This window comes from Falco rusticolus, chromosome 9, assembly GCF_015220075.1.
Source record: "Falco rusticolus isolate bFalRus1 chromosome 9, bFalRus1.pri, whole genome shotgun sequence".
Taxonomy (NCBI): domain Eukaryota; kingdom Metazoa; phylum Chordata; class Aves; order Falconiformes; family Falconidae; genus Falco; species Falco rusticolus.
Genome location: NC_051195.1, coordinates 22101288 through 22116078, shown reverse-complemented (window position 1 = coordinate 22116078; position 14791 = coordinate 22101288). Strand labels below are relative to the sequence as shown.

General features: G+C 38.7%; 1 protein-coding gene across 4 annotated transcripts in view; it reads right to left on the bottom strand.

Annotated features, from left to right (window-relative positions):
* Positions 1–507: 507 nt before the first annotated feature.
* The window catches only part of PCDH15 (protocadherin related 15), a 442830-nt gene continuing 428546 nt past the window's right edge, over positions 508–14791 (bottom strand). For 3 of the 4 annotated variants that reach the window (XM_037400858.1, XM_037400859.1, XM_037400860.1), the window contains 5 exons: positions 12307–12328; positions 10716–10754; positions 9340–9413; positions 8374–8506; positions 508–3013 (listed from right to left, as the gene is read on the bottom strand). In XM_037400858.1, the coding sequence (XP_037256755.1) occupies positions 2459–3013; positions 8374–8506; positions 9340–9413; positions 10716–10754; positions 12307–12328 (823 nt within the window). In that variant the 3' untranslated portion in view covers positions 508–2458. Of the gene's footprint in view, positions 3014–6128; positions 7599–8373; positions 8507–9339; positions 9414–10715; positions 10755–12306; positions 12329–14791 lie in introns of all 4 variants that reach the window. The other variant, XM_037400861.1, reaches the window with a different exon arrangement.

Below are 14791 nucleotides of genomic sequence, written 5' to 3'. Positions count from 1 at the left end.
GGTTTCATGAAGACCTCTGCCAACAGTATTCAAGATTTTGTAAGTAACACAAGTTTAGCTAAAATTGAGATTTTAGATAAACCCACCCATTGCTGAAGAAGTTCTGAGTGTTTGGACAGCACAAAGGAGACAGTATTGACAGGTCTTGCCTTTGATAAGCAGCCACAGCACTACTGACCACTAGACTAGTGTTAGGCCTGACAATCCTTCTCAGAGCTACAGCTAAAGCTGGTATAGCTATGAGTCTCTAGAAAAAGAAACAATTGGTTTTGCCCTCAGAAAAATCAAGAGTAGCTGGGAGAAAATGTTTCTCTAAAAAGCATATGACCTTATCAAAGGATTTAGTAAGAACCAAACTGACAGATATTGCAATAAAAATGCTGTAGTGAAATAATAACAGTATCTTAAACAGGATTAAAATAGAACATTTTACTAGTTATTTCAAAGAATAGATTTTTTTTTTTTCTTTCATCATTCTTATCTATATGTTCAGACTCTAGCTAAACTTCAAACAGCTATTTTTTGTTAGGTACCAAGTGCAAATATGCCAAGATAAAAGAGTTAGGAAAGAGAAATACCCGGATTTTTTGTTTGTTTTGGTGGTTTTTTTTTTTTTTTTCCTTGCATGGTAGGCTACATTGCATTTCTCATGCCTAAAAAACAAGCACCATCTCTCAAAATATTTGGTCAGAAACCTCAGTTTGAAAAGGAGGTATTTGACAGAAATGTCACATTTACATTGGCATAACATGCGAACAGCTTCTAAAGACAGTAAGAGGAATCCTGTGGGGGAGAACCTGTGCAAAGCGAAAACGAACACAATCGCAGCAGCAGAAGTCCATTTACTGCCAGAGCAGAACCAACAGCCATTGTCATCCAGATCTTGTGGTGAAACTTCAACTACAGCAACAGGGAAAGAATGATGATGCCAATCATCTCCTTACTAATTGCACGCATTTATCTGTTGATTCTTCCTATCTTTTGAGAGGTATCCTTATTGTTCTCACACATAGTTTGATCTTATCCTGCAAAAAAAGTTTGCATAATACAACAGGACACTTCCTCATGTGAGTATGTATCTTCTTTTTTTCTTTCCTATAACACATTGGAGTAAAAGACTTTGTTCTGTATTGCTAATGTCTTTTAGGTATTGGTGACTGTGAACAGTTGCATTTCTCAGCTCCCTATTCAAGTTGTAACACAAGACAGTCACTACTTTGAGGTAGAAATAGAAATTATAAGCATGTGCCAAAATGCATGTTGTGTATTTTACAAGTAATGCTTACTTAGAAGTTTTGGAAACAATTCTCTGTGTGTGTTCCAACACTCTTTGCCCCTCACAGATCTGTTTATGCATATTAGCCTTGTAAAATATTCACCTTTTATCCTCTTCACCATGATCCATTTGTCTTTCCAGCAGGTTTATGTTCAATACTATTGGAGTGGAATGGTGATTGTACCATTTAACCCAACAGCTAGCTGGGCTTGAAAATGTATCCATCCCCTTCCTATTAATTACTCTTTAATGCCTATTTCTATCACACAGACTCGTGACTCATCCTGGTTTATTTTGGAGGAATATAGCCATAGGATGACAATTATTGATGGAACATAAAAACTGGAGCTAAAGACTGTATAAAGAAAAAAACCCAGAACTGATGCAGGAAGAGATGAAAAGATGAAAAACAGAGTAGAGAAGAAAATTGGAATGAGCTAATTTACAAAAGAAAATGAACAAACCACGGCCAGGTACCTCTGAATAAGATTAATTGCTACACATTTCCTTCCTCTCTGCAATTCTTATCTGACTTAATCTTCTATTCCACTTTTCTGTGTAACAGTGCTATACACTTATAAACTCCAACTCCACTCTTACCTAAGTTTGCTAGCTAGGTGTTGAGCGAGATCCTCTGTTTGCATAAACTGGTATATCACTATTGACTTTGGCATTGTTACTCAAATTTAAGCCAGCCGAGGATTTGCTCCATTGACTTTCATGGATTTATTTTTAATTTATTACTCTGAGTTCAGAATCAAGAGCTCTGGATATAAATCTTGAACATAAATAGACAATTTCCAAATCTAAACAGTATAGCCACAAGTACCATACAGAAAAACAAGCTAGGCATGTATAGAACTGTCTGAAAAGTTAGCCAAATGTTGCTGTGCATTTATTAGTGGTTTACTGTTTATTAAACAATAAATCAAGATCCAAAAAACCTAATTAATTTAAATGAAGTATTGTTTAGTGAAATGGGAGCCTGTCAAAATACTTGTTGGGGAGGACAATTAATTGGTACAAATGTGAGTGCAAATTCTGGTTTTAAACTTTAAAGCGTGTCGTTTGTAGTATACAACATATGTGCACAATACAAATTTCATACATTTTCCTCAGTGACAATAAAAAGCGCAGTTTATTATAAACTGAAGTAAAAATAAAAATAAAATAAAAAAAAAGTCACAGTTTTGTCATTGGTATGTGAAGGTTGTTCCAAGGACCCATCCAGAGCTCCTCTTCATCTGACTGTGTGTGTTCACTGTGTGACTCCAAGGGCTCCTTGACATCCTCGTTATCCACAACTGATTCTTGCTCTTCTGTGCTTTTCATTTTGGAGGCCCCTGGCTTTGTTACTATATTTTCAGCCCCTATAGTAGAGGAAGCAAATGAGACACTGCAGGGTCTTGTGTTCATTTTATCACTAGAAGATGGTCCCTTTGACAATGTGTTCAGTGGGACATTCTCCTCGTGTGTCACTGCAAGCTTGTCCAGTTTCTTGAATTGTTTCCCTAGCCTCACTGGAGATGTGACCTTTAAATTATTACCAAGGCAAACGCGACGGGTTCTGACAACAGAGCCATTCTGTGCAATGTAGATGTTACCGTTGATGTTGTTTTGAATATTTGGGTTATTAAGACGACTCCTCTGGCTGGAATCAGGAGCACTGTCTTCTCCAGTAGAGCTGGTCTCATACTCTGGGTCAACTATCAACTTGATCCTTTTCTTTCTGGCCCACTGTTTGACAATAAATAGAAATGTTGTTAAACCTCAGGACTATTTCTTACATTTTCCTGCCCTTTTCCTATCTTTTGTTTATCTTGTCTTTTATCTAGAAACTCATAGGAATTTTTATTAATTTAGTCTTTTGTACCCTTCCTCTTAGGTTGTACATAGATATTTCTTAACTGTTCTGATTACAATCAATGATCTGTGTGCCCCAATCCTGTATACCTAATGCTTGAACATGCAAATGATTCTTTGCACTAAAAAGTTACGAGATGGATAAAATCATTTCAGTTCATGAACTGCATAATGCGATTCAGAGTATATAAAAAGTGTAATTTTTTTCTTCAGGTCTGGGAAGTAGTGAAAAATTTCAGGTTTGTTTCTTGTTTTGTTTGCATTTTTTTTCCTCTCTAGAGATGCATTCAGCTGTGCTCCTGCTAAGTCGAAGTGCACCTTCTTTAGAGAACCCCAAGAATGGAGACATTACCTTCTGAAAGAAAACTTAAGAAAATTGCTATATTGGTAAGCCAGCCATATTTTGAGAAAGCAATGTCTCAGTCTGTCTTACAAGGAGAGGTGAAAACCAACTAGATTAATAACCCCTTTAACAGAAACTTGAAGGCACTGATGATGAAGACATTGTGTAAGTAATACTTCTAAGAAACTACTGTACTAATCAGTAAATGCTTGGCAGGCCTTTGAAGTTTTCTTCCAGAGTATTACTGCACTGTAAATTCAGTGCAGAAATGGCACTGAGCAGGACTGTTACATATGCACAACACATCAAGCAGAGAAAGATATCAGGACCTACACAAGGGAAACTCTCAGGCACGATGTTGGCAAAATGGGCTGACTGAAAAAAGAAAAGCTTGATACAAGGCTTTATGCCAGTTCCAATCTAGTGGAATCAATGGAGATGCTTTGCTATTAGATGGAAAATGGTGGAGAAATGAGACTTTAGATTTTATATAATTTATATGTATATTTAAAGAGTTAATACAATTTGCTGTGACTTTGTACTAATAGTGATTACACAACCCCCCTTACTTATTTTAATTGATAACTGATCTTTTTAAAATAAATGCCTCCTTGCAGCACTCTAAAACAAGCTACTATCATTCTTGAAATAATGATGAAAACAGTTATTTCACTAAAGCAGCAGACACCATCACAGTTAACTCCCACTGCAATCCACACACATGCACATAAGAAAAGCCAATTTTTAAAGAAAGAAAATCATGCAAGGTACAAACAGATGGTGATTACTCTTAAGCGTGTTATGTAGATGCCTATTCTTTTGTTCTTGGTAAAGACATAGTTTTCTTCACACTAATGTATTCAGGTGGATGAAAAGACTGACTAGTTTAAATGGCATTTATGTTAAAACACCGTGTGCAGCTACAACTTTGTGCTATATGGAAATACACAAAAATAGGTAAGTGGTCATAAGTGTAGTTCACATTTCAACTGGAATTAAAGACAGTAGTTGAGAAGTTAGTATCATGCTTTCTAGCTCAACACCCTGTCCTGCCAGGGTAACTGCACAGCAGGCTCAAGTATCCTAAAAATTCAAACATTTTTCTCTCACCTATCCAACAGAGACTTTCTGGCACAGCTTTGGTGCATATGCCAGATTTTGTACTAGCTTTAAAGTACTTGCTCACAAGACTAATCCAATACTGGCTCAAAGCTTTAATTTTATTTAGGCTTCTTATGGCTTCTCTGGATAAATCTAGTGGTTGAGAAACAGCTCTGTGGGTTTTAATACAAGGTAAATAAAGCACAGATGACTTGTGTGTATACAAAACTTGCATAGGCAGTGTGCTGACAGCACAGATGAGAGCTCCACAAGGAGGTACATCATGCAGAAGTTGCTTCTTACATGAAAACAGAAAGGCCACTTGTGCTGCCAAGAGCTGAAGCCCTTCCCATGCAATCACACTCATTTATGAGCAGAGCTGTGCTAATGACAGTGCTACAAGATGTCTCTACTGAATGACATCAGGTATTACAGGTTATTGAATTTTAGAAGGCAGATACCAAAATATAGAACGTAGGTGATGGTTACCTTACTTTCCTGTTATGCATCTCAAACTTCCAAACAGATATTTAAAAAAACCCCAGTATCACTGTACTGTTAGATGGGAAGGGCAAAAGTTGGAAAATGTAATCCATTTCCTTTTCTGACCAAGCTCATCACTATGTACACCTACCTCTGGATTCCTGTCCTGTACATCACTGATACCTGAAACCTGAATCCCATGATCCAGAAACAGTTTAATCCCAACTCTACTAGTAATACTCTGCAGTTTGGGTAGTGTTGCTTTGCTGCAATTTCAGTTGTCCTCCCTGCAAACAGGGTTAATGTTTACAGCAGAGAACTAATTTGAAGATTAGCAAATGTTATACAGTAGGGGAACATGAGGTGAATAATGTATGACATCTAGAGTCTTTTCATCCTCATCACCATTTCTGTTCTTCACTAAATTCCATGTTTTACTCCTTTTCCTTCCTGCAGTGTTCCATTCTGTGACAGACATAACCTGCATGAACACAGGGCCCTTAGTAGGGTTGCGCCATCAGGTTGATCAAGCTACGCATCACAGCTAATACAAAATGCAGTGTTACTTTGCTTCTACTACTACAATGTTCATAACGCAAAAACAATTACATCTAAGAATCAACACAATGCATCTTTAACTACGTTGTTGAGATCAGCAGAGAAAAAGTACTCCCTTCCTGCCATTGCACAACGAACATCAGTCCTTCTATGCACACCACTAAATATACCTGAGTAGTCTCTCAGAGGAAGTGTATTAGTTTGGTTTTCTACAGCTCTGTCCTTAAGACAGCACGTAGAGTTCAAACGCTGAAAAAGTAAGCTTTGACATTTTCTTTTTGGATGTCTCTAGTCACGTGTGCATTGCTTAGGAAAGACCACACAGAAGGCACAGCAAACAAGGTCACTCCTTACTGCAAAACGTCCACCTACTGTCTCTCCTTTTTAAAAGGATGTAGAATCACCAGTAGCCTCTGACTCCGTAACGGCAGCATCCAGGGTGTCATCTGACTGAGACTGACTGTTTTCCTGGGACATCTTTTTTCTTGTTTTCTTTCTTTTCATGTTGGTATCAGAGCTTTGATTCTCAGTATCAGGGGAAGTAGCAGTTTTACCAGAAGTGGCACTAGCTGTGCTTTTTGACCCTTCAGTACCTTTGGAAGTAACACTGATTTCACTTTCTAGGCAAGAAGATTCATTCTTACTGGTAGTTTCCTCCCTATCACTAGCATCTGCATCGACCTCTTCTGTGCTTTCGTCTGCACTATCCTCACCATTAATAGCTGATTTTTGTTTCTTGCCTTCTTCAGTAGCAGCAGTTTTTGCACTGGCGGATGTTTCAGAAACTGCCTTATTTGAGTTATCTGCTGTCTCATTGGGGCTTGTGCTGACTTGCTCCACATCTGATTGTTCATCTTCTTCTGACACCTCTTCTATTGTGTCTTCTATTTCAAGGCTGGCAGAGGAGGTTTTGCTCTTATAGCTGGACCCTGAAGTTTTCCTGTAGCTCATGTCCATGTCACTGCCTGATGCATTAGAGCTTGTATTTGATTTCTGGCTGGGTCGCCTCACTTTGCCACGAGAGCTGCCGCTTCTACTTTTTGTACTGGACCTTTCAGTGCTTCTTCTACTGCTGGACTCACTAGTCCCTGATTTGCTGTATGAACTTTGTGTAGATGAGCTCTTTGACAGGCTACCATCTTCATCACTGTCAGAGTCGTCTTCATCATCATCCTCTTCAGATGAGTCCTCCTCCGATTCACTGCTAGAGCTGGATCCAGACTCATCATCAGAATCCCCAAAATCGTGCCCAGTTTCTTCATCTGAGTCCACAGTACTTTCAGTGGCTTCATCTTGGTCCAGAGTTACTTTCAAGTAGTCTTTATCTTCTGACTCTGAGCCAGAGCTACTACTCTTCACGGATGATTCGTCTGAAGTATATTTTCTTCTCTTCTTTTTCTTCTTCTCATAATCACTATCCTCGTGTTCACTCTCTGCTGTGATATTTATTGAAACTCCTGATTTTGCTTCATCTGTTTCATATTCTTCCTCTCCTTTTCCTCTTGCATGCACTGAATCTTTGCTAATAGGCTCTTGAAATTTTCTGGAGACACTAATGCGTTTTAACACGTGACTGAGTTTTCTCACTGAAGGTCTGTCATCTGTTGGTTTCTGGAAGTAACTTCCCCTGATAATCATGCTTTTCTCACTGTCCACTTGGCGACCTGACATCAACTTGGCGTAACTAGAATCTTTCCTACCACCTTTCACTTTCTGCAGAATCATCGGGAATATCTTTGCTTTCTTCCACGGAGAACGAGCAGACTCAGTTCTTCCTACTGGTTTGTGAGCACTGACTGCTACACGACTTAAATGCATCACTGCTTTTAGTTTCCTTTTTCCCTGGCTGGTCCTATATGCTCTTCCAGACCCAGGTCTTATATCCATCCCACCACCTAAAGATCTACCTTCTATTTGAGCCCCTGCTCTCTGGCTTATAGCTCTGCTTGAAGGACCTCTGCCTTGACTCATCCCCTGCAAATTATGAAAATGGAACTTGATTACAATTTGAAAGATGGTTATTGTGAAAATTCGTACCCTAAAATAAGCAGATAGGAACAAATGCAACATTTTTCCCCAGCATCAGAACTAATTTACCTGTTTCAGAATAGCTTTTTACCAAAGTTATGAGGAAAATTTTACTTGGAGAATAGATTGCAAGTACACAACTACCTTACTCTGCAACAGGGAAAAATACTGGCTCAGAAATGTTATCTCTTCTCATTTAATTAAAACGCATGTGATGGATTAAGAGTCTATTATTTCTGAATATTAGATTATAAAAGAGAGGAAAATTTATGGCAACTTTTTGCTGACTGCAACTGATATTTTAAAATTTCTTAACATTCAGTTGTGAACTTTATGACGAACGAGTTTAGGAGACTGCTTTTCTCAGTGGAAAATCACCAGTTACAGGCTGAATATTAGTAATAACTCATTTGGTTAACAATATAAAATGGAGCTACCTAAGGCTATGTGGATTTTTCTTTGAACTAGAAATCTACATTGAGGGAAAATCAGATGTGGATATTAAAAGAAACTTCACAATTCCTTTTTATTTCTAGGAAAAGGGAGAGAGGTACTGACTTTACTGGTCATCAGAAAGGCAAACAATAATGAGCATTGGAAGGACTGCTTGTTTGGTCTGTGCAGAACACAATATTCTGATCAATTACAAAATACATTTGACAAGGTTTAATGGTCCTTCACCTTGTTGCAGAGACAGAATCAACACACCAGAAATGCTTACCTCTTCTGCTGTTGATCCATGTGGACTGTAGTAGTAGCCACCATCATTCTCCACCATGACTTCCCCATACTCATCGTACATTCCTGAAGGAGACAATAGTCGTCGCCGGCTCCCATACTGAGGCAGTTCATACCTGGCAAAAACACCATCATCTCTTCATACCATACAGATGTGTTCATGTGTGTCTCCACACAGAGCAACAAAGGCACAGGCTCACATCCCGAAAGGACAAAAATATCTTTGTTCTATTTTTGCTTTACCATTGAGAAATTATTATTCTTTTTTCTTAGTGGTAACAAAATCCAAAACTTGCAATTGGACACAAGCCAAGCCTGTTTCAAATGGAAGGCAACCCAGATTGTGAGGTCTCTGGGATCAGTCAAGAGTCCCCCAAATGAAATGACCTTCTCTTTCCAGGTACCTGATTTTTTGGGGGGATCTTTTTAATCATTAGGGAATGAAAGAGCAGGCTCCTTGGGATCATTTCTGGAGAATTCCTGCGAGCTTATAAGAACAGCAGTAATCCCTGAAGTGCTTGCAGTCAGATGTGCATTATCAGAATAAAACAGGATGATGTTTTTCTAGGTAAATGTAAAAGGCCAGATGATGGCTGTGAGCAGAAAGTGTCAGTCACTGAACTCAGGCTGGTGAGCCATAAAGGCGATGGAAATTAATTTCCAAGAAAGCAGAAATATTCAAATAAAAAAGGCAATATAAAAAAGGCATGGCAGATGGGGTATACACTCTGCAAGTGTAATTATTAAGATTCCTAAAGAAGCAGGGAGTTGTATACAATGCCCCTTTAACTTTTAGAGTTCTGTTGTCAGCACACACCTTCATGGACACAAAGATTAAAGTAATCCTGAGGTGAAGGAAAGTGTCCTGATTAGATGCTGTTTAATAATAAGCAGCACCAACCTGGAAAAGCAGCATTTTTAGAAATATATAGGGGAAATGAAAATATACCCATGCTCATAACTGTAGTAATCTTGCCCATAGTATTCCTGCCCTGGATCAATTCCAGACTCCATACTTAACTCCTGTTAAAAGAGAAACACTGATTGAATGCAGTGACACACAGTAATGACTGATGAAAAAGGTGCAAAGAACAGCATCTTAAAGTGCAAACAAGCAAAATAAAAAATGATAATAATTTGAGGAACATTGACAACTGTCAAGAACTACAATGAGAAGCCAAGAGGAGGTTTACGTGACCCCTTCCCTGGTGCATTCCCTGGGAGTGACTGTTCTAAGTCACATAAATGCAGATGCTGTTCTGGCATGGGACACTGTCTCACTTAGCTGGGTCAAAAACTCATTTAGTAAACTGGACTCACTGCAAATAGACTGTCAGTTCTTGTGCTTCTCTCAAAGGAGAAGCTGCATTGAAAGATTAGGACTATTTTACTTACACTGTCAGGTCTCTTTTAATGTTTTCTCAACCATTAACAATAATAAGCAGCATTGGACTAAGCAAAGTACGTCTGTGTCCTACAAAAATGCCAGTGTGTCCTTAAGCTCCTTTCACACGCTGTTTGGTATTAGGCTGCTCTGTGGAATACTTCTGAACTGCAGTATTGACACAGAGCACCAGGGCTTAGGTTTTGGCAAGGGATTGTATGTCACCTCTGTCTCATAGCTTCCTAGATGTTTTTCTCCTGTCCAGTGAAATTAAAAGTTGTGTAAGAGCATCTTGTTGTAATTACTTATAATGAGTGCAGAAATTATTCCCATTATGTACTACCATTGATAGCAACATCTCCCAAAAGCTACGTTTGCTCTATGGCTTATTCTGGAAATGATACTGGGTCTAAAAGATTTGGAATAGGAAGTATTTGGTTCATAATCCAGAGCTGCTTTTGCACTTCACAGCAGTGTGCTAATTCTTCCATTACCTTGGCATGCCAACTGCTTAGTTCACCTCTAGGTACAATAATTAATTGTTAGTTGACTGACATCTGAAAAAATAGAATGCAGTTGGACAGTGAGGAAATTATTCTGTCTGTGAATGTGGACACGAAGCTAGGAAAGCTTTTAGTGTGTGTGAGCCCCTGGAGGCAACTGAAAGATCCTCAAGGGGAAAATATCAAGATGCAGTAAATTTAAAGTATTGAATTACAATAACATAATTGGGGTAACAATGTCAGGACTTTCCTTTTCATCTGAAAGAGTCGGGGGTGGTGGTGTGTGTGTGTGTGTGGGGGTGTGTGTGCGCATGTGTGTGTGCGCACGCATGCGTGTGTGTGTGAAGATCACCTAATACAGACAAGTTTTTTTTAGGAAATTACGTAAAATCCATTCAAAAAGATATAGGATAATTAAGAAGTTAAAAGTAGTGGTACCTCTGGTCTGAGAAGAGAAGGTCTCAGCAACTGCTGTTGCTAGAAAAGAAAATTAGAAATTAGAAAGGGGTTCATTAGGCAGCAACAATTAAAGTACAGGCCATTTGTGTTTAAGATTGGAATGAAAGCCTAAGAACACAGGTCCTTCAAAGCCTTGTGTATGGCAGCCACCAGATAGTTCCATACTCGGTGAGAACACTGCTAAGCATCTAATCTATTACAGTCCACTATTTATTTTTCCTAATATAAAATAAAATTACCAGTTTACGTGGCGATTCTATAAAATATTTAGCTCAAAACCTTCTATCAGAACCCAAAAGAACTATTATGTGATGTGTGTTGGAGACAGCAGGGAGACAATGGCAGACAAAAAATTATCCACAAGTAGAAAGCAAATCTATAGGAATCTGCAGTATAGTGTGTGGAACCAGCTATTAAAAACCTGAAGTGATACGATTTCTTACCCAAGCTTCTACTGCAATACCATAGCTTTAATTCTCTATCTACATTTATATACTTTTGTGGCTAGTAACTGAGTACCTCACAACCACAAATATACTTTAATTCACAATACCTAGTAAGACAGTGAAGTATTATCTCACTTGTTTTCTCTACAGCTTATGTGTAATTCCTTTCTGTATGAAGCATGCAATGAGAAAAACACGCTGATGTGAGGGAAAAGACCTTGGGAGGCTCTATGGAGAGGACTGACAGGATGCTATGGCTGTTGTCTGGTGTGGCACAGCTAAACATGGGTCATTTTTGGTAGCCACGTTGTTAATTACTCTGCAGCTCCAGTTTACCGCAAATCCAAATGAGAGACCGATGCACATCACTTGCTGTTTTGTAAATTAGAATCAGATTTACTCATGAAAATCAGCACCATCGTCCTCACACTCCTCTCAAAACTTGGTGGCACTATTTCAGCCAGGTTTCTTGGCCAAAACCAAACCCTGAGAGATGGGGAAGTTCTGTACCTGAACTGAGACACAGATCAGCTCTGCAAAGGGAGGAAAAATCCCAGCAGAACAATGGAAAGCTTGCAATTTTTAAAACACTGCTGAATAAGGAGCAGTAGGCTTGGGATACACATCTTAAGATTAGTAAAACTGGTCCAGCTCTCAGCAGTATCTATCAGCCTTTACGACAGAAATGTATTTTGGAGAACTTTCCAATTATGAATTGAGTTCATTCAGATTTCTGAGGGCAACTTTCCGTGTTATTCCTTGCTGGAGAAAAAGGTGCTGCAAGAACAACAAAACTACACTGAGTTGCAGAGAAGGTCTGTGCAGTCCCGTACCTGGCCCATACCACTGGGCAGCCATAAGAAAACACAGCAAGCGTGGAGTGAGCTCCCTGCAAAGCTGCTTTTAGCAGTTTGCCAAGAAGCACTCTGCTAGCCTGGAGGTTACGTATGTGCCACAACTGTTACTAGCCCCCACTGAATCTATGCCTCATGAAATTTTTTTGAACCACTTGATATTTCTGGCTTCTACAACACCCAGTAGCAAGGAGTTTCACAACATAGGCTGTATAGAAGAAGTATGTTGACGTAATTAATATTGTAAATGTAATTGGGGAACAGCCTTACCTCTTGCTGTGCATATCCTCGCCTGGAAGTCAGAAAAAGAAAAAAAAATTAGTATACTTCTGTGAGACTATGTAAAGATGCATATTGCCATTCTTTCTGGAGAGAGGTGACAAGATAATGTAATTAGAAATTACTAGCAAGAAAAGAAATACATATCTACAACATAAAATGTGTTTTTCTTCAGATTTGCTCTGGATATATGAATCATTGCATCAGAAAGGCTATTGAATCTTTGGGATCTTTTCTTGCTTTTAGATTGCAAATGAATGGAAGAAATCCCTAGTCTCCACAAGCCAGAGAGCCAGCGCAGCCAGTGGAAGTCAGCAAAGGGAAAGGGGGTGAACGCTGTGTTGGGCTTCCCTTGCATTCCCGTTGCCCAGTCACCCCCTCTGTTGTCTCAGAGACCACCTACAAAGAGACACTGTTATTTCATGCGTCGGCTTAAGCTTCTCTTCTACTTCTGGACTTTCTGTGTACACTCAGGACATGCTAGAAACTGGCCTTGAGCTTCTTTTACTAATTTCTTGTAACAACTTTATTCTTAAAATTACACATTTCCTAACAATTGCTCAGCAGGGAGGAGTTAAATTATTTTTGCTATCTATGATTATTTTGCCACAGGCGTCATGCTTTTGATTGTATTGGAAATGTTTTGTTGTTTTAATTCATTTTCTTGGAGCCATTCATATGCATGAAAAATGAACTTATGTCTATCAAGTTCTCTATTTTCACATTTTGTGCCAGAAAATTAAAATGGTTTAGACAAAACTAGGGAACAGCAATTTAGGTCTTAGCATTATTATTAAGGATAGGCCTGGAATATTTTTTTTAAGGAGGAAAGGGTGAATGCTCAAAATTATTTTGAGCTTAATCTACTACACAGACAGCAGTCTAGGCAAAGTCTTTAATTACACTTGAGTAAATCTATAAAGTTTTGTATTAATATTCAGCACATGAAATTGATTATCAGCATTAAATTAATGCTGTTGCCCATATTATATAAAACTAATGAACAACTGAAATGAAGATTTATCATCAAAAGATGATCTGTGACTTTCAAAGTCCACTTGAGGAACACTGTATTTAGTTTCCATATCGCCTACAACAGTCTTCAGATAAAGAAAGTCTTGTGTTGCACAGAGGATAAGTAAGCCTATTACTCTTAATTGCTCTCAAGTAGTCACTATATTGCAGATTAAAAGCATAACATAAGTAACTAATTAAATTTGGAATTCAACTTTTAAAAAAATATCACCATGCTGTGTTTTGAGAGATGCTTATACTTCTTTTATAGTTTTACGTGGCCATGATTAGAAGAAAAAAACGCCCCCAAAAGACAAAAAGTACCCTTTCACTCAATACAGCACAAGGATCTATTCTGACAAAAAGGCAAAGGTCAAAACAACATCTTTTGCTTCCGGAAAGGAATTAAAGCTCTCCACCAAGGGAGGAATTGCTTCTGGATAAACATTATCAGCCAGACTTCACTGCAGTCACAGTCAGAACGAAACCTTCAACACAAAATGGGAAGCGAGGACATAGTACCTATGATGACGTAGGATAATATGGCAGCTGGTATACGCTGCTGGTATGTAACATGAAAGTTAAAAAAAGAATGAATTCACATGTACAAAATGGGCCAACCTTTCATAGGTCTGTATTGCTAACACAGGTTAAAGGAACTGTGATTTGCCTGAAGCAGCGGTTTTCACAGTTACTGGCATCCCAGCAGCCATTTGGTTTTTCATACTTTGTATCTGTTTTCATATTAACAACAAAAGCATCATAAACCCCAAATAGTACAGATACTACCAAGACGAGGCAGCTGTTTATCAGTTTGCCTTTGCTCTTAAAATGGAGGTTTCCTGCAGGTCCTGGCTGGAACTGAGGAGAAGGATTCTGGAAAGGAGATGAGCAATCATACGCTACTGCTTGATTTCAGTTTTGCAAATGGGTTTGCAAAGAAGCCGACTGCACTGATGCAATCTTTGCTCCTGCTCAGGACTCAACCCAGTCAAGCTGATGACGAAAGCATGAGAGATACATCCAGGGTCACAGCTGACCCTAATTAACTAAATCAGATAACCTGCAGAAGGGTCAATAAGCTTCTATCTGCTCAACTTCTTACCAACTACTATATTAGTTAAAATATTCTGTAGCACTACAGAACTGCAGTAACATCCACACATCTCAATGGGACACAGTTTCCCTGGGTTGGGTTAAAAATACGTGATTTTGGTACAGTTTCTTTCCCAGTCTAATAGAATGTTTTGGGTTTTTTTCAAAGGCTATTCAACAAAGGCTGCATTAATTCCAGACAAAATGAAACTACGTTTTGTAAACTTTCAACTTAATAAAGGTTCCAGAATGAGAAAGCAGGTGTTCCTCATTAGAGAACAGCTGATTATCATGACCCCCAAAGACTCAGAAGAGTGATGAAAGTAAACATTTCAAAAGGAGCTCCTGTGTGATGCCCATTCTTTCT